The sequence below is a fragment of the Littorina saxatilis genome, linkage group LG4 (assembly GCF_037325665.1).
Source record: "Littorina saxatilis isolate snail1 linkage group LG4, US_GU_Lsax_2.0, whole genome shotgun sequence".
NCBI lineage: Eukaryota > Metazoa > Mollusca > Gastropoda > Littorinimorpha > Littorinidae > Littorina > Littorina saxatilis.
The window spans coordinates 47,643,625-47,662,122 of NC_090248.1; the positions used below are offsets into that span (position 1 = coordinate 47,643,625).

The 18,498-nt window shown below is 43.1% G+C and overlaps 1 protein-coding gene across 1 annotated transcript in view; it reads right to left on the bottom strand.

The window, feature by feature from the left end:
• Positions 1–18,498, bottom strand: part of LOC138964936 (uncharacterized) — a gene marked incomplete in the record, with an annotated part of 57,873 nt that overhangs the window by 15,978 nt on the left and 23,397 nt on the right. Inside the window, 6 exon segments of the mRNA XM_070337017.1 lie at positions 9,092–9,415; positions 11,669–13,022; positions 14,243–14,411; positions 15,402–15,597; positions 16,167–16,406; positions 17,042–17,267. Coding sequence (XP_070193118.1) covers positions 9,092–9,415; positions 11,669–13,022; positions 14,243–14,411; positions 15,402–15,597; positions 16,167–16,406; positions 17,042–17,267 — 2,509 coding nt within the window.

The following is an 18,498-nucleotide window of genomic DNA, read 5'->3' on the forward strand; positions in this document are numbered from 1 at the left end:
TGGGGTGAAGTAATTTATTCGTTATTTATTCGTCAGGGGAGTACCATTTTTGTACGAAATGTTTACTCGGAACTCACCTGTCTTGGGGAGTAATTTTCTCGTGCAATGGGAGAGTGTTTTTTTCGTAAAGGGAGTAACTTTTTCGTACGAAATGTTTACTGCAGAGACACAGAATAGATTAGGTTTCGTGGCGGACACACAGAATGCAAATTCATGCTGCAGACAAACACACATTTCAATGACTGACAGCAAGCGGACAGAATAGAGATTTCACCGGCAGAGACACAGAATAGATTAGGTTTCAGTAAGACCTTCGTTTTATAGTATAAGAATAAGGCAGTACCGTTACATGCCGAAATATTGATTTAAACTTACCTAAGGCCAAAAAAAAATAATTTCTGTTTCGGCGCCGACCCTAAACTTTTTTTTTCCAAACTCAAATTTTTTTATTTTTTTTTTGGTGGTAAAGGACAGGGTGAGAAAATGAACAACAAAAACGTGTGAAAACGAAAGTCCGCTGACGATTTGTAAATGTGTTGAGTGTCTTGTCTCTATGTATAGTGAATCCAGTCTCTTTGCGCGATTTTTAAAGTTAGTTTTATTGGTCTACATTTGGGGTTAAAAAAAAAAAAAATAAAATAAAAAAAAAATCCCGACCTACCTACCCTATTTTTTTTAGCCATGTTACCAGAAACAGACAATTTTTTGGGGGGGCCTAACCTGGTTACTGGTGTGTTTTCTTTTTATTTAAGTATAAGAATATGTCAGTTTTGTATCTTAGATACGATTTCGGCCATTTTCTAGAATCGCTGATTTAACTGAAAGACTATATCAACAGTCATATTTTCTTTCTTTTTTCAACACGGCAGGGATCTCTAAAATTAAAATAAAAGTTATTTTGTCTTTGAAAATAATATGGAGTACATAACTCAGTGTTAAACAAGTTATTATCTTTCATGCAAGAAACTGAAACAACTGAACTAAAATAACATCAGATGAGACAATATTATAAATAGTCTTCGAAGGAGTTGGCAACGTCAAATCTGGTGTTTTAAACTGGTCTGGTGCTAACAATACAACAATCCATTTGTCAAAACCTCTTCACAAAGTCCAGCATTTGACTCTAAGTGCAGAATGAACTTACAACAGGTCTAACAAATGCCACCATATAAGAATTAATTAGAAAAAAACACAGTAAACACCATATAAGAATTCACAACATCAAATCGCAGTACTTATAAACAAAACGAACAATTTTGACCCACCGTTTTAACTCACAGCTATCCACTCTCACTTGGTGTCTTACAGGAGACTTCAAGAAACGTTAATCCCAATCCGAACCATAGCTTAATCTTGCTGAAGCCAAACTGTTAGCCCTCGGTATACTAACAACTTAAAAATGTGCAAGCGTACACACGGGCCGTTATCACTGCTTTTCCATTTTACGCTTGACTGACCGGAACAATACTTATGTCCAGCAGAAACGACTGATTAAAGATCATGGTGACACACAATAGAGGGCTAACAACTGTGTGCTTTGGCCAAGCTGTGTACTGTACAAGTTCCAGACGATTTTTCTTGAGGAGAGAGGGGTGGGGGTGACTTAGAGAGAGAGGGAGAGCCAGAAACAGATCAAGTGAAATTAGGAAGGAGAAAAAGAGGGAGAGACGGAGAGGGGGAGGGAGAGCGAGAGAGTTGCCGGGGGGGGGGGGGGGAGAGAGAGAGAGGAAAGGAGGGAGAGTGGGAGAAGGAGGGAGAGAAAACTCAAGGACGAGAGAGAGACAGTGACATTGACAATGACAATGACAAATCTTTATTTTTCGAGGGTGACAAGAATAAGCATAGATATGCTTTTTTGCATCTGGCCCTCGCCCTAAAGAGGGACTAAACAAGAGAGAGAGAGAGAGAGAGAGAGAGAGAGAGAGAGAGAGAGAGAGAGAGAGAGAGAGAGAGAGAGAGAGAGAGAGAGAGAGAGAGAGGCTGAGCGAATGAGGAGAGATCGAGGGAGAGAGAAGGAGGTAGGTACTCGTATAGAGCGGAAGGGAGAGAGAGAGAGGGGGAAGAAGGGAGAGAAAGCTAAAAGAAGAGAGGGAGAAGAGGGTAGAGGAGGGAGATCGGGAAGCAGGGGGACATAATTGAATTGAATTGAACTTTATTTTAAAAGGATTAAGATTTAAGGCTATGCTTTTTCTTACAATCTGTCCTTGGGGAGCGGAAGGTAGAGAGGTAAGGAGGGAGAGAGGGCTGGAGAAAGAGAGACAGACAGAGAGACAGAGAGCAAATCATGACTGGGCCAACATTGGCTAAACGTGACTTCGTGATTCCATCAAGTCCAAGGTCTCTCTCGCTCTAGTGTTGTCTTTCGCACAAGGAAAAGCTGGAAGGGAACACAACTTGTGTTTCAAGGGCCCACTATCAAATTGCCTTCCGTCCTTCTTTTTGTTAGTAATAAACTAATTCTTTGTTCGCGAATGATCCATACTTTCATATCCAGGAGAAAAATGAAGCAGGAGGTAAGCTCAGGAGCCGTCATGTTGGGCATGGGTTGATAGGTTAACAACAATTGACGTATGCATCTCTCCCCCCCCCCTCTCCCTCTCTCTCTCCCTCTCCCTCTCCCTCTCCCTCTCTCTCTCTCTCTCTCTCTCTCTCTCTCGTAAATGATGAATGTCCCACATGTCACAGTAAAAGGGGTGTGTGTGGTAGGCGGGGAGAGAGAGGGGGGGGGGGGGGGGGGGCTAAGACAGGTGCGAGGTGCGAGAAAACTATACGCGTCCTTACACTTCATACATTCTCATTGTCAAGATCAAGGTCTCCGTTGTTTTTTTGACACCCCCTCCCCCATACCCAGCCCCCTGTCCCCTCCCCCAGCTCCTCTCTTGAAAACAAAATGAGGAGTAAAAACACACACACTACCTGTGACGTTTTTGTTACCACACTGTCTCGTTTAGCATGTTTACTTTTCTCTTCTTTTTTTTTGGTGAGTGTTGGAAATATGATGCATTGTGACATGTCCGGTAAACAGTGACATCTGACGTGTGTTTACAGCCAAACCGACTGTCTCCCCTCTCTTGCGAAGGACTGGCACTTGTAGGTTATGTTTTCATATCGGAATCCCGGTAAACACGGGGGAAAAACAAAGTATACATGTAGAGAGAGAGAGAGATTGCCCCTTATCAGAGAGAATTGAATTGAATTGAACTTTATTTAACAAGGATTAAGATTTAAGGCTACGCCTTTTCTTACAATTCTGTCCTTGGGACCCATAGACACACAATTATATAATTATAAAATATCAAAACTTAAAAAGTTAAAAAGTTAACCAACAAAAAAAGGAGGTCGGAAAACTTCAGCACGTGATAATAAAGATGACGATGATGATGATGATAACGATGATAATGATGATGCATGAAGAGCATACATATGTGGTTATTCATAAAATCAAATGCATACTATGCAGGTAATTATAAATACAAGCTGGTAGCAATCGAACATGTAGAAATAGTACAACAAAAATATGTTCAGAATATTAAATGCACAGCATATCTTTGACGTAATACTAAGTGTGGTAAATGAAAAGGCGTTAAACTACTCAGACATTAAGTGGTTTTTAACACATTTTTAAAAACTTTTTAATGACTTTAAGTGCTTAAAGGATGATGGAAGTGAATTCCAAACTGAAGTACCCGAAAAAGCAAGACTGGTTTTATACAGGTCAATTCGAGAGAGAGAGAAAGAGAGAGAGAGAGAGAGAGAGAGAGAGAGAGAGAGAGAGAGAGAGAGAGAGAGAGAGAGAGAGAGAGAGAGAGAGAGAGAGAGAGAGAGAGAGAGAAGAACATTATGGGGCCGTTTCACGTTAGTGATTACAAATATATATGCCACGCCCAATAAAAAAGAGAGAATAAAACATAAACACACAAACACCAGAACTGCAGGCCAATGTTTGCACCAAGAATTCCATTCATATTAATCGGAAAACGCGACACATTTCAGCATCTCTTACGCTCGTGTGTCTATTTTTACCTTTTACTCGATTTACCTTGTATTCCTTTATCTCACAGTCATTCTTCGTGTGCATGTCCAGGTGGGAAAATCATTTTTATTTATCTGTCTAAATATCGAGACCGATATATTCTTAGATTTAATATGCCTGCATGGATGACCGCTTACACGCTTGCAACTGAATGCAACATCTCTATTTATCTATCTGGCTCCTTAAACCAAAAAACAAGTCGCGTAAGGCGAAATTACTACATTTAGTCAAGCTGTGGAACTCACAGAATGAAACTGAACGTAGTCCGCCGCTAGTGCAAAAGGCAGTGAAAGTGACGAGCCTGTTTGGCGCGGTAGCGATTGCGCTGTGCTTCATAGCACGCTTTACTGTACCTCTCTTCGTTTTAACTTTCTGAGCGTGTTTTTAATCCAAACATATCATATCTATATGTTTTTGGAATCAGGAACCGACAAGGAATACGATGAAATAGTTTTTAAAACGATTTCGGAAATTTAATTTTGATCATAATTTTTATATTTTTAATTTTCAGAGCTTGTTTTTAATCCAAATATAACATATGTATATGTTTTTGGAATCAAAAAATGACGAAGAATAAGATGAAATTGTTTTTGGATCGTTTAATAAAAAAAATAATTTTAATTACAAGTTTCCGATTTTTAATGACCAAACTCACTCATTAGTTTTTAAGCCACCAAGCTGAAATGCAATACCAAACCCCGGGCTTCGTCGAAGATTGCTTGGCCAAAATTTCAATCAATTTGATTGAAAAATGAGGGTGTGACAGTGCCGCCTCAACTTTTACAAAAAACCGGATATGACGTCATCAAAGGTATTTATCGAAAAAAAAGAAAAAAAGGTCCGGGGATATCATACTCAGGAACTCTCATGTCAAATTTCATAAAGATCGGCCCAGTACTTTAGTCTGAATCGCTCTACACACACACACACACAGACAGACAGACACACATACACCACGACCCTCGTCTCGATTCCCCCCTCTATGTTAAAACATTTAGTCAGAACTTGACTAAATGTAACAAATAGACTGCCAACGTTCCAAAATTCAGAATAAAAAAACCCAAGAAAGGTATGTTGTTGGAACGTTTAATTATGGACAAAACAGAACGTTACGTTCACAGATATATCGACCCAGCGGTCTTTTAAGTCCACAGACAAATACTAATTAAACAACTGTTATCTACCTTCTTATTAAACACTTATCTGGCTCCTTTTCTGGCTGTCTCGCCCCCCCCCCCCCACCCCCACCCCACCCCACCCCACCCCTTATTTTTCTCCAATCAGAACAGTCTCATCAATATCGTGTGTGTCCGTCAGTCTCTGTGTCAAGTTCTGCATACCTGTCAACCTGTCTGCGTTTTATGTTCATGATGGTGGTACTACTCCATGGCTGTCATTCACCATTTAATTCCAGAGTTTACCCAAGGCCTCCCGCGCTAATGCGTGCTAGTAGCTCTGAGTATGGATTTGCCAAAGACAGATCAACGATCAAGATAGTAATCACTCGCGGGATCAACGCCCAATGCAGCAGTGATATAAATGCAGAGAACGACTGTCAGAGCTAAAAGGATTAACTCACTGGTCTACTGCTACATATGCACCAATGTCGTATGGTCCGGGTAAGAATATACAATAAATCTAACGCTCGATCATGCGGAACACTGCCTGCTTTGAAAACTTCCATTGCGAATGCCACGGGTCAGTCGAGGATTGCATTACAGAAGAGCGCTTGCCTTATTCCTGTACAGTGGAACCCGGGCCCCTTTTCAGATCCCCAATTTAAGACTCCCTCCTTTTTACATTTAGTCAAGTTTTGACTAAATGTTTTAACATAGAGGGGGGAATCGAGACGAGGGTCGTGGTGTATGTGTGTGTGTCTGTCTGTCTGTCTGTCTCTGTGTGTGTATGTAGAGCGATTCAGACTAAACTACTGGACCGATCTTTATGAAATTTTACATGAGAGTTCCTGGGTATGATATCCCCGGACGTTTTTTTTCATTTTTTCGATAAATGTCTTTTATGACGTCATATCCGGCTTTTTGTAAAAGTTGAGGCGGCACTGTCACACCCTCAATTTTCAATCAAATTTATTGAAATTTTGGCCAAGCAATCTTCGACTAGCGGCGGACTACGGTCATTGTGAAAAAATGCAGTGCGTTTAGTTTCATTCTGTGAGTTCCACAGCTTGACTAAATGTAGTAATTTCGCCTTACGCGACTTGTTAAGTCCTTATTTTTTCAGATTTTCTGTTAAGGACCTCTGTAAATTTACCTCCATTTTAAGACTCCCTCCCTTGACCTGATGTTCTTCGATTTTTTGAGGTTGTAACAATAAGTCGCGTAAGGCGAAATTACTACATTTAGTCAAGCTGTGGAACTCACAGAATGAAACTGAACGCACTGCATTTTTTACACAATGACCGTAGTCCGCCGCTCGTGCAAAACGCAGTGAAACTGACGAGCCTGTTTAGCGCGGTAGTGGTTTCGCTGTGCTGCATAGCACGCTTTTCTGTACCTCTCTTCGTTTTAACTTTCTGAGCGTGTTTTTAATCCAAACATATCATATCTATATGTTTTGGGAATCAGGAACCGACAAGGAATAAGATGAAATTGTTTTTAAATCGATTTCGGAAATTTAATTTTGATCATAATTTTTATATTTTTAGTTTTCAGAGCTTGTTTTTAATCCGAATAGAACATATTTATATGTTTTTGGAATCAGAACATGATGAAGAATAAGATGAACGTAAATTTGGATCGTTTTATATTAAAAAAAAATTAATTACACTTTTCAGATTTTTAATGACCAAAGTCATTGATTAATTTTTAAGCCACCAAACTGAAATGCAATACCAAAGTCCGGCCTTCGTCGAAGATTGCTTTACAAAAATTTCAATCAATTTGATTGCAAAATGAGGGTGTGACAGTGCCGCCTCAACTTTTACAACAAGAAGAGCAAACGCTCGATCGAGTCACTTTCGCAGTTCTGAATATTATATGAGGCATCAGATGGACAGGAAGAAATTGCTATTCACAACACAATGAGTCACGTTCACATAAAATTTGAGCCCGGTCACTTTTATAGTTTCCGAGAAAAGCCCAACGTTAAGTTGTGTGTTGCCGAACAGAAAAGGCTAGTTATCTCCCTTGTTTTTCTGATAACGTTCGTAAAAGGCTACAGATGTAAATACTTTGATGTAAAGAATAATCCTACAAAGTTTCAATCACATCCGATGAACTTTGTCAAAGATATAAAATGTCTAATTTTTCCTTTGACGCTGACCTGTGACCTTGAAAAAGGTCAAAGGTCAACGAAACCATCGTTAAAGTGTAGAGGTCATTGGAGGTCACGACTAAACAAAATATGAGCCCGATCGCTTTGATAGTTTCCGAGAAAAGTCCAACGTTAAGGTGGTGTCTACGGACGGCCGGCCGGACGGCCGGCCGGCCGGACGGCCGGCCGGCCGGACAGACTAACACTGACCGATTACATAGAGTCACTTTTTCTCAAGTGACTCAAAAAGCCGGATATGACGTCATCAAAGACATTTATCGAAAAAAATTTAAAAAAAGGCTAGGGATATCATACCCAGGAACTCTCATATACAATTTCATAAAGATCGGTCCAGTAGTTTACTCAGTGAATCACTCTACACACACACACACACACAGACAGACAGACACACAGACACACACACACACACACACACACACAGACACACATACACCACGACCCTCGTCTCGATTCCCCCTCTATGTTAAAACATTTAGTCAAAACTTGACTAAATGTAAAAAGGGGTTCAACTGTTTTAACAACTTTCAGGTTCATTTACAAGTCAGGTCATTGTACGTTATGCATTGGCACGGAAATCGGATATTTATTTGTAAATTGACTTTGGGATAAATCGGAAAGAGAAATGGACTGCTTTACAACAACAACCAAAGTTACTGTCAGAATCCGTGCTGTTCTTTAGATACACCAACACACACACACATCACTAACACACACACACATCACTAACACACACACACACACCTCACAAACACACACAAACACACACACAAACACACACATACATACACCACTAACTCAGACACACATGTGACAGGGAGACTACCGTCGCCCTTCACAGCAGACTCTGCAGAGTTGTTCGCCTTTGAAGTAGGCAATTAATTAACACCTGTGGATTGCAGAGTTCTGTTTGTGATGGGGTCTGGCGGCTTTTGTCTCTCTGTATGTTCATGGATTCCTTTGGGAATGCATAACAGTTTTTATAGGGCTTAGAAATAAGCTCTAAAATTCTCAATCTTGTTTGATTGGACTTCGCCTCCAAAGGTGATTGTGGCCCGGTGTTTTGGCACTCAGTTACATTTGGCGTCGCCGACATGATGGGACTCGACATATGTTCAGGAATGGCGTTATGACCACTGAATCATTTTTTGTGCTGTTCCCATTCCACGAACCTGGGAGGGACCTAAGCTTGGCGGGTCCATGGTTCGGAACTTTGGGGACAAAGTTCATTCAAACGGGGGCGAGTGTGACAGGGAGACTACCGTCGCCCTTCACAGCAGACTCTGCAGAGTTGTTCGCCTTTGAAGTAGGCAACACCTGTGGATTGTAGAGTTCTGTTTGTGATGGGGTCTGGCGGCTTTTGTCTCTCTGTATGTTCATGGATTCCTTTGCGAATGCATAACAGTTTTTATAATAGGGCTTAGAAATAAGCTCTAAAATTCTCAATCCTGTTTGATTGGACTTCGCCTCCAAAGGTGATTGTGGTGTTTTGGCACTCGGTTACACACACACACCTACACACACACACACACACACCACTAACCCAGGCACACACACACACACACACACACACACACACACACACACACACACACACACACACACACACACACACACACACACTACCACCGCGCCCACGCAGACACCTTCCCCCCACACACACACTACCACGCACACAACCACCCCCCCCCCCCACACACACACACACCACACACAACACCCCCCACACACACACACACCTCCCCCACCCCATCCCGACAACCTCACCTCTCAACGTTTCCACATGGCGATGGTCCCCATGAAGCTCCTCCCTGTAATCGAGGTCGAACGCCATCCTCAAGGCCTGGTGGTAGTGAATCAGCGCACTGCTCAGGTCCTTGGCAGCGTAGCAGATGGTACCCAGCCTCTCCAGCACCCGGATCAGTAGCAGCCGCGTGGGGCGGCTAAGCGGGTAGCTGGCCAGCAGGTGGGCTTGGAGGCAGGTGAGGATGGTGCGGGCGTCCTGTACCTGCTGGAGCTCCTGGAGGAAGCGGCCCACCCACCAGCTGAGCTCCGCCACCACGTGCTTCTTGTTGACCTTCGCCACGCCGTCTGGGGGAGAGAAAGGTGAAGAAAAGGATAAAGAAATCTCAAAATAGTGGTGTAACCTAAACAAGGCTTTGGCACTGTGAGGTCCAAAACTACCCTTCAGCAGGGCCAAAACAAAAGCATCGAGTCATTCTTCTTTTTTTTTTTTTTATAAGGAGATCAGACTTTTTTTGTTGTCCCATCAGCGGGTACTATTTCGGAAGGGTTTTTATTTTTATTGTGATGTCGCCTACTGTAAACTTATAACCCTTTCACTCGCACTCTCTCTCTCTTTCTTGATAACTTTCTTTCTCTTCCGTCTGCGTGCTTGTTTGGAATTTGTAATACAATATGTTTTGTAAGTTACACGCAAAATGGACATTGTTTTTTTTACTGGACATTCTTTTTTCCTTTTACAATTACTTCTCCTTCTTTCTCTCTCTCTCTCCCTCACTTTCTCTCTCTCCCTCTCCCCCCTCTGTCTCTCTCACTCTTCCTCTTCGCGCCCTCGACTCCCTCTCTATTCCTTCCCTCCCCCTCTCTCTCTCCCCCCCCCCCCCCCCCCACCCCATCCACATCTCCCCCTCTCTCTCTCCCTCAGTCTCCTCTTGCTCACCCTCTCTCTCCCTCCATGCCCCGCTTGCTCACTCTATTCCCCTCCTCTCACCTCTCACTCTCTGTCTAAAGTGTACTGCACCGTTAATGGAAAATAGTCGTTCACTCGCAGCCTGACATTTGTTTGGCGTTTACAGTTTCTTCTTTTGCTTACTGACACGCTCATACCTACACGCTCATAGCTATTACTCACATCCATGCTCACACATAAACCAAGACACGTACTTAATCGCATCCGGCCTATACACTCACACACACACACACTTTTTCCATGCTATTTCTTCATTTCTTTCTCTCTCTCTCAGTAAGTGTTTACTTGGCTCATTCACTTTCTTATTGTTCCTTCCGTCATCATGTCTCTTTTTTTTGTGTGTGTATTAACTGGTGTTTTATTTCATTTTCAATCAACTGTAACACCTTTTTTCTTTTACATTTCAGGTTATATTTCCATTAAATTACTTTTCATTTCAACAACAATCTAACTAAGGACAATGGGGAAAAACCTTTTGTAGCGCATGTTCTTGTTGAAATACAATTTCCAATGGAATATGCGATTTAGTTTTCTTAACTTTGCTAATGCACATTTTTGCTATCAATAAAACATGGTTAATTAACGCTGATTCCTGACATTCTTCGATTCCGAATAATACACCTGTAATAGACAATAAGAAAGCCCGACCTGTCAGACTGGTCAACATTATAAGTCCAAAACCTTCTAATTTGGGGACACTCATAGAAAAAGTGTTCCATAACATCCAAAATATGTGGGCACTCGTTACAATTTTTTTTTGACTTACTTTCCTTTTATGTAATAAAATATTGGTGGGATATAAATTGTGACAAATTTTCCATTGCAACACACGTACACAGGCGCACTTCTTTTGTCACCTGTCGTGACAACAACCATGTCTGTTCGACAAAAACAAAATCTAGTTTTCTTTTCCAAAGAGTCATTCTGATAGAATACAATAGTGTTGTTAACTATACCTAGTCTATAGTACACCAACACCACTATTTTGAGACTATACTTGGAACCTTCACTTTTCAGAAGTTTGGATGGGGATGGGGTAGTGGTGCGGGGAGGGGGGGGGGCGGATGCGACAGTTGTCATCATGAGATGACACAGACTCAGGACAAGTCAAAAACACTGGAGGCAAAGACAGTCAAACAGGATTGAGTTTAGCCTAAATCAATAACCCTATATAAAAAATATTTTAAAAAATGCTATGCGAACTCAAACGTACTAAGGAGTATATTCTTCTTCTCATGCGTTCATGGGCTGCAATTCTCAGGCAAATTCGTAGGCACGAGTGTGCTTTTACATGTATGACCTTTGTTCTCCCTCCATTTTGGCAGACATACTCGGATTTCTGTTGGATGAACGTTGGGAGTTCCTGTGTTTCTATAACCCACCAAACTCTTACTGACATGGAGTACAGGATACTTTTCATGCATAAGTGGTCTTGCGATTGCGTGCATACACGAAGGGGGATAAGTCACTAGCAGGTCTGCACATAAGTTGACCTAAGAGATAAGAACAATCTCTACCCTTAACCCAACAGGCGCGGCCAGTATTTAAACCCCGCACCTTCCACAGTGAAGGCCAATGTCTTAACCACTAGGCTACGCGCCCACCAAATCAGAACATAAGAATGTGTTCACCTAGAAGATCTTGGGTGTAGATGGTGCGCTCATCGCTGGAGAGGAAAAACTCGAAACGAATGGAGTTCGAGAGAGATTTCATGTCAGTGCTTTTATTGGTGATTCCGTGAGGGGCAGAAGAGGATCTGGAGATGTTCTGTTTGGCTTCCAGCAGTGTAGAAAACCTGAGCTTTGACCCAGCAGAAATCGGTCTTGACACGGAGTCCCTGTCTGGTTTACGTAGTATGGAGGGATGAGCGTGGTTTGAGGATGACCCACGAACGGTTGGTGCAGAACAGGCTCTCCTGGGAAAGTGGTGAGGGTAAGATGTTTGTAGTTCTTGAGAGACCTCTACCTCATCTGGGTCATCCTCATCCTCCTTGTATTTTATCTGAATGACAGGACTTTTCATTTTTGAAGGAGTCCTGACCAGAACTTTTCCCCTCTCCCTTGGATGCCTTGGTTTACGGTCAGCATTTGATGCAGAGAATCCTTCGCCCTGCTGAAGGGTAGTTTTGGACCTCACAGTGCCAAAGCCTTGTTTAGGGCCGCTTATGCAGGCACCGGACCCTTGCCTATACCTGGATTGCTGGTTGGTCTTCTGGGCTGTTAATTTGGACCTGTCTGGTTCCTCGGTTGATTTCTTGTGCTGGTCAGCTTGACGGGTGGCAATTTTTAGCGCTGACACCGACTTCTTGGAAAAGGCTTCTCTTTTAGAAGCAATGAACACGTTCTTGCCTCTAGATGGGCTCTCATTCTCTGGCACCTCCTTTCGGTACTGCCCGGGAAGCTGGTAGCTGGAGGCAGGTCTCCGCACAGTCACCTCATCCATATGGCTGCTGTGCTCCTGTGGCATTGAAGCCATGAGCACCTCTCGGATCTTGGCTGGGGACATAGTCATCTTTCGCGAGGGGAACATGCTTGGCTTTCTTGAAGGTACCTCTTCTGAGGTTTGGCTCTGTTTAGAAAGGCTGCTCATCTTGTGATTAGGGGGTGCAGTTGAAGAAGTGGCAATGCTACCCCTGCTCCGCCTGCGCAGTTGGCACTGTTCTTCATAGCTCTCAGTCTCACTCTCTCCCACCACAACCAAATCCGAAGGCTCAGGCATAACCACTGTCACTGCCAGCTTTCTGTCTACAGATCTCCGCGCTCTGTCCCTCTGAGGCAGAGGTCTGTCTATCTTCCCCGGTGGCATCTTGGCTGTCGTTAACCCCTGTTCGTCCATCACAGGCGACGGTGACCTTCTGGACCCCAAGCTGGTCAGTCGTTGGCTGTCTGCATGCTCCGTGCCCTCATCCTCATCGTTGTCGTCCAGTGTAGTGCCCACCTGTCCCTTGCGCCAGCTCCCCACGGAGAGCAGCGTCGACTGCTCGCTCTACCAAAAGAAAAAACAGGTGTGTCAAGTTTGCAAAGCATTCTTTCTTTATTTGGTGTTTAACGTCGTTTTCAACCACGAAGGTTATATCGCGACGAGTTTGCAAAGCAGGTGAGACAGAAAGCCATGTGTGCATTTAAAAGAAAGTTGTGTCAAGTTCGGCAAGACTTTGAGAAGGACAGCCTCGTGAGAGCATGAAAAGAGAGTTGTGTCAAATTTGGAAAGACGGTAAGACAGAAAGCCCTGTGAGCATGAAAAGAGAGTTGTGTTAAATTTGGAAAGACGGTAAGACAGAAAGCCCTGTGAGCATGAAGAGAGAGTTGTGTTAAATTTGGAAAGACGGTAAGACAGAAAGCCCTGTGTGCATGAAGAGAGAGTTGTGTTAAATTTGGAAAGACGGTAAGACAGAAAGCCCTGTGTGCATGAAGAGAGAGTTGTGTTAAATTTGGAAAGACGGTAAGACAGAAAGCCCTGTGAGCATGAAAAGAGAGTTGTGTCAAATTTGGAAAGACGGTAAGACAGAAAGCCCTGTGTGCATGAAAAGAGAGTTGTGTCTTCAGTTTGCAAAGAAGGTGAGACAGTAAGCCCCGTGTGTGCATGGAAAGAGAGTGTGTCAAGTTCGGCAAAACTGACTTTGAAACATAAAGCCTCGTGAGTTCATAAAAAAGGAGTTGTGTCAAGTATGGAAAGACGGTGAGACAGAAAGCCCTGTGTGTGCATAAAAAGAGATTTGTGTGTTAAATTTGGGAATATAGTGAGACTGAAAACCCTGTATGAGCATGAAAAGAGAGTTGTGTCAAATTCGGCAAGACTTTGAGACAGAGAGCCGTGTGTGTGTGTGTGTGTGTGTGTGTGTGTGAACGAAAAGAGAGTTGTGTTGAGTTTGGCAAGACAGTGAGATAGAACGCCCTGTGTATATATATGCATGAAAAGAGAGTTGACTGTCAAGTTTGGAAAGACGGTGAGACAAACTTGTGTTTGGTCAACTTGTGTGTGCATAAAAAAAAGAGTTATGTGTTATGTTTGGAAAGACGGTGAGACAGAAAGCCTTGTGTGTGCATGAACAAGTTGTGTTAAGTTTTGAAAGACCTATATGTGTTAGAGTGAGTTGAAATGGGTTTGTCACTTCAAAATGAAGCTGATGACAGCACTGCACATTAAAACACACTATGGTGGTTTTTTCACCAACAACATAAAAACGGTGTCAAAATTAAACTCACCCTCTGTGAGCCGGCAGACGGGAGAACATTGAGCCCCATACTGCTCAGCATGCGCAGATAGTGTGGGCCGGGCTTGTGGCCAGCTTTTTCCAGAACACTCCAGTAGTAACGAAGATCAAAGTGGCCATCTGGGTAATCCTTACGTCTGGCCAGAAACAGGTTCACGACACTGAAATAAATCGAAACGCTCAGTGAACTTTTATCTGCTTTACAAGAACACATCACTCATTCATGAAGGTACCTTCTGTGTTCAACATGATAGATCTATCCAGGCTTTTACCTGTACAAAGAGCATCCTTCCACTTCGACACATACTGGGAGCCCCGGTAGCTCAGGTGACAGAGCACTGTGAACATGTGATCTGCGGTACACGGGTCAACATTATGTGCAGACTCTAGCTAAGAAAGCATTCATATCCCACCCCTGTTTCAGCACTTCAAAACAAAAAAAGACCTTGGTCATTCTGCCATACAAGCGGGTGACTGATTACATTTAAGCACACGTACCTCTGGGTAGTGCAACTCATGTTGCTGCTAGCTTTCCACTAAGAGGAAGAGACCCGAATTTCCCTACGATGGGACAATATAGTAATGAAAATGACAAATCTTCTTCTTCTTCTGCGTTCGTGGGCTGAAACTCCCACGTACACTCGTGTTTTTTGCACGAGTGGAATTTTACGTGTATGACCGTTTTTACCCCGCCATTTAGGCAGCCATACGCCGTTTTCGGAGGAAGCATGCTGGGTATTTTCGTGTTTCTATAACCCACCGAACTCTGACATGGATTACAGGATCTTTTTCGTGCGCACTTGGTCTTGTGCTTGCGTGTACACACAGGGGGTGTTCGGACACCAAGGAGAGTCTGAGAAATAAATCTCTCGCCGAACGTGGGGACGAACTCACGCTGACAGCGGCCAACTGGATACAAATCCAGCGCGCTACCGACTGAGCTACATCCCCGCCCAAAATGACAAATCTAAGAGGACATTTCCAAATGAAGGCCACCTTTTCTTACCTTTTTGTCAGTGAAAATGACAACATATACCTGTCATGAAAAGATATCTGCAATGTTGGGGCCTTTTTTGCTGGTCCCATGCACGTCCCTTTGTCATAGGTACAACTGTACAAATTAAGAAACCAACACCTGTCCAGAGACCTACCTGTTGTTAGTGACATAGGCAAGAAGTTCCGTCATATCGCCAGCCATGGTGAGGTGCCACGGCAACTCCTGGGCCTGTCGCCATGACAACGGTTGTGCGCCAAAGTGCAAGGCCAGCTGCATGTGCATGCGACGCTTGCCAACCAACTGCGGCGCTTTGTTTACCGTTTCCACGTCCTCAGATGATGACAGCACTTCTGCACATTTCAATAAGGTTATTCGTTTTTGCTTTTTTTGTTTTTTTATCATTTTACTTTGCAGGCTGGTAGCTGAGAATTAAGTATACAGTAATGGTCCTGCAGAATGTAGTACAGTGATGCCTCAGGACCTTCCCATGACTACAATACTCTCCATAAAGGCTGTCCTTACATTGAGCCTGAAGTCGCAAAGTCATTTAACCAAAAACTCAGTGCCAAACTTTCACGCAGCAGGCTTTGTGAAGTAGATTTTGCCCAGATAACTTAGCGTATACATGCAGCTTATGCAGTCCCTTGTACTATTACCTTGGTCAAAATATACTGTCACGACAGGCCACCTGCAATTAAGGTAGGGATACTTCTTGTGGGCCAGCAAACCAGCAAACAAACATGAAAACTTCTTCTTCTGCTTCTTCTTCTGGGCTCATTAGCTTCAACTCCCATGTACACTCATGTGTTTGCATGAGCGAATTTTTACATGTTTTATTTTTTTTACTCCGCCATTTTGGCAGCCATTCTTCGTTTTGGGGAGAGAAAAAAACAAGAAAACAAAGAAACAAAGTACTCACTCAGGAGGCTATACTCAGTGATGGCCTGCAGAGGCTGGTGTGCAAAGCGGATACGGCCGTCAGCCGTCTCCCACAGCAAGCGACCAGCACGCAGACGGAAGCGAAGCCACTGCAGGACAGTAACCTCCATTGGCCCGGTGTAGCCCATGACGGATAGGAGCTGCAGCACTTCATCCTGACACAGGCCTCCCCTCGACATGGCCAGCAGGCATAGAGCGTCAGCCACCCACCCTGTGTAGTCTGATCCACAGAGAAAAAGAATACAGTGCCCTTTTAAAGACCACCTGAAATCAGGTGTAGTTCCATTCGATCAGGGCTTGATGTTCTTCTCATTGAATGTCTAATGCCACTGACAATTAAACAAGAGTTTGTTAAAGGAAGACCTTATCACCTCAACTTTGCCATTATGGAATAAGAATCAAAGGATTCAATTGCTTTACTGAATTTCACTGAACACAGTCATTTTTCCAACATTCACATGCAATTGTTTTCAGTTCAGGTAATCTAAGAGTCAATGTGGAACTAATGTTATCAGCAACGAATCTTAATTCAGTGACAGAAAAGGCACTAGTGAAAGATTCAGGTGCAGGGGTAATACTTCAAGTAAAACAGGCGCACCTTGATTGCATGCTGAAAAATGAATGTGGTACGTATAAGTAAAGACCTGAACTGCATGCAGTCCATCTCATTATGGGCAGAATATACCTGCGCAGTTTCAGCGGCACAGACGACGCACTGCCTATTATTCATGCCGCGATAGGCATTATGACGAGTACTTGGCCTGTTTTCCTTTCATGCAACCGGTAGCGGGCTGGGATCATCTGCAGTGCGTCGTCGGTCCTGCTGAAGTTACATATGTGAGCGGAGCCCCTTACCAAAGAGTCCGTCGTCCTTGGAAGCAGTGGAAGAGTCATCATCATGGGACCAACTGAACTGGGTCACCCAGTCCTTGATGGTTTGGGTGAAGAATGTGTGCAGGGCAGACGTGTCTTCGTGTTTCTGCAGGTAATCGTCCAGGCGTGTGTTGACACTGTGCTCGTTCAGTTCTGTGCCCAGCATGCACAGTGCTAAGGGTGAGGTCAGCATGTGCATTTCCCTGACCTGTGAGACAGGAGGGGTGGGGGAGAAGGGGGAGAGAATGATTTAAAGGTCATATTGTTCACAGAAAAAGCCCTGTCACAGTTTAATAAAGACAATTCCCTGTGTCAGACAAGTAAGATATTTCTTCGTAGCACACATTATAATCAATATGTGGCAGACAAACACAACCATAATAACACACACACACACACACACACACACACACACACACACACACACACTGAACTACAGACACAAAAACACATAAGATTCTCTTGTAACACACTACTAAAACACATCAAACACACACACACACACACACACACACACACACACACACACACACACATCACACACACACACGCACATAAGTTTCTATTGTAACACACTACCCATAACATCAAAACATACATACACTGTCACGGTTTCAGTGACACATTTGAGAAAGAAACTCTTTGTTGGGCGCCTTTCTCAAATTGCAACGTAATGCGCTTGTATACCGCATTGCGGGGAAAAGTTTTGGTTAAAAATCACGAGATGCACGTGGAAAGTGCCAGCGTGAAAACCGTGCAGTTATCGGGTGATTTTTCGCGCACGGTTTAGAACACGTGTTCCATGTATGCTATAGGTGTGTTTGGTAGGCGACTGCTGATTGGTCACATGGCTTTTCTTCCCAATCCTTCTGTCTTTCTTTTCCTGTATGCTTTTGCAGACAGAGGTCTGGTGTGTTTCCGTGACTAAGATTTGGAGGATTCCAACGCGTTGCAAGACTGGTTTAGGTCAAACAACGGGCTTCTAGTGTTAGTGCAATACCCCAGCCAGCATGATTCTGCGTGACGCATGCGTTATTTCTGCGTTTTTCATGCGGGGATGCGTACGGCCTCGTGACACCTTCGCTTCGCGCGCGTTACTTTTCGCCAACTTTTACGCAGATTGTCGCATTCGAAACGACTTCACCACGCAGTGTTTAGCACGCATGGATTCAATGAAAAGGTGATTGCAATTTTTGTTTTTCCTAATTTTATACCGTGGGTTTATGCATTTACTTCATGAAATAATTCATTATATTTTATGTTATTAAAAAATATTTACTTTTAAATGTTGGTTATGAATAGTTATTCTTCTTCAAAAACTTCTTTTTTTTTTTTTTTAGAAAAAAAAATGGCATAAAAACTTTCAATCCGTTATTTTTCAGTTTATCTTAAGACAGTTTCGGTTAAAAAAAAATGCATTTAAAAGTTTAATAAAAATA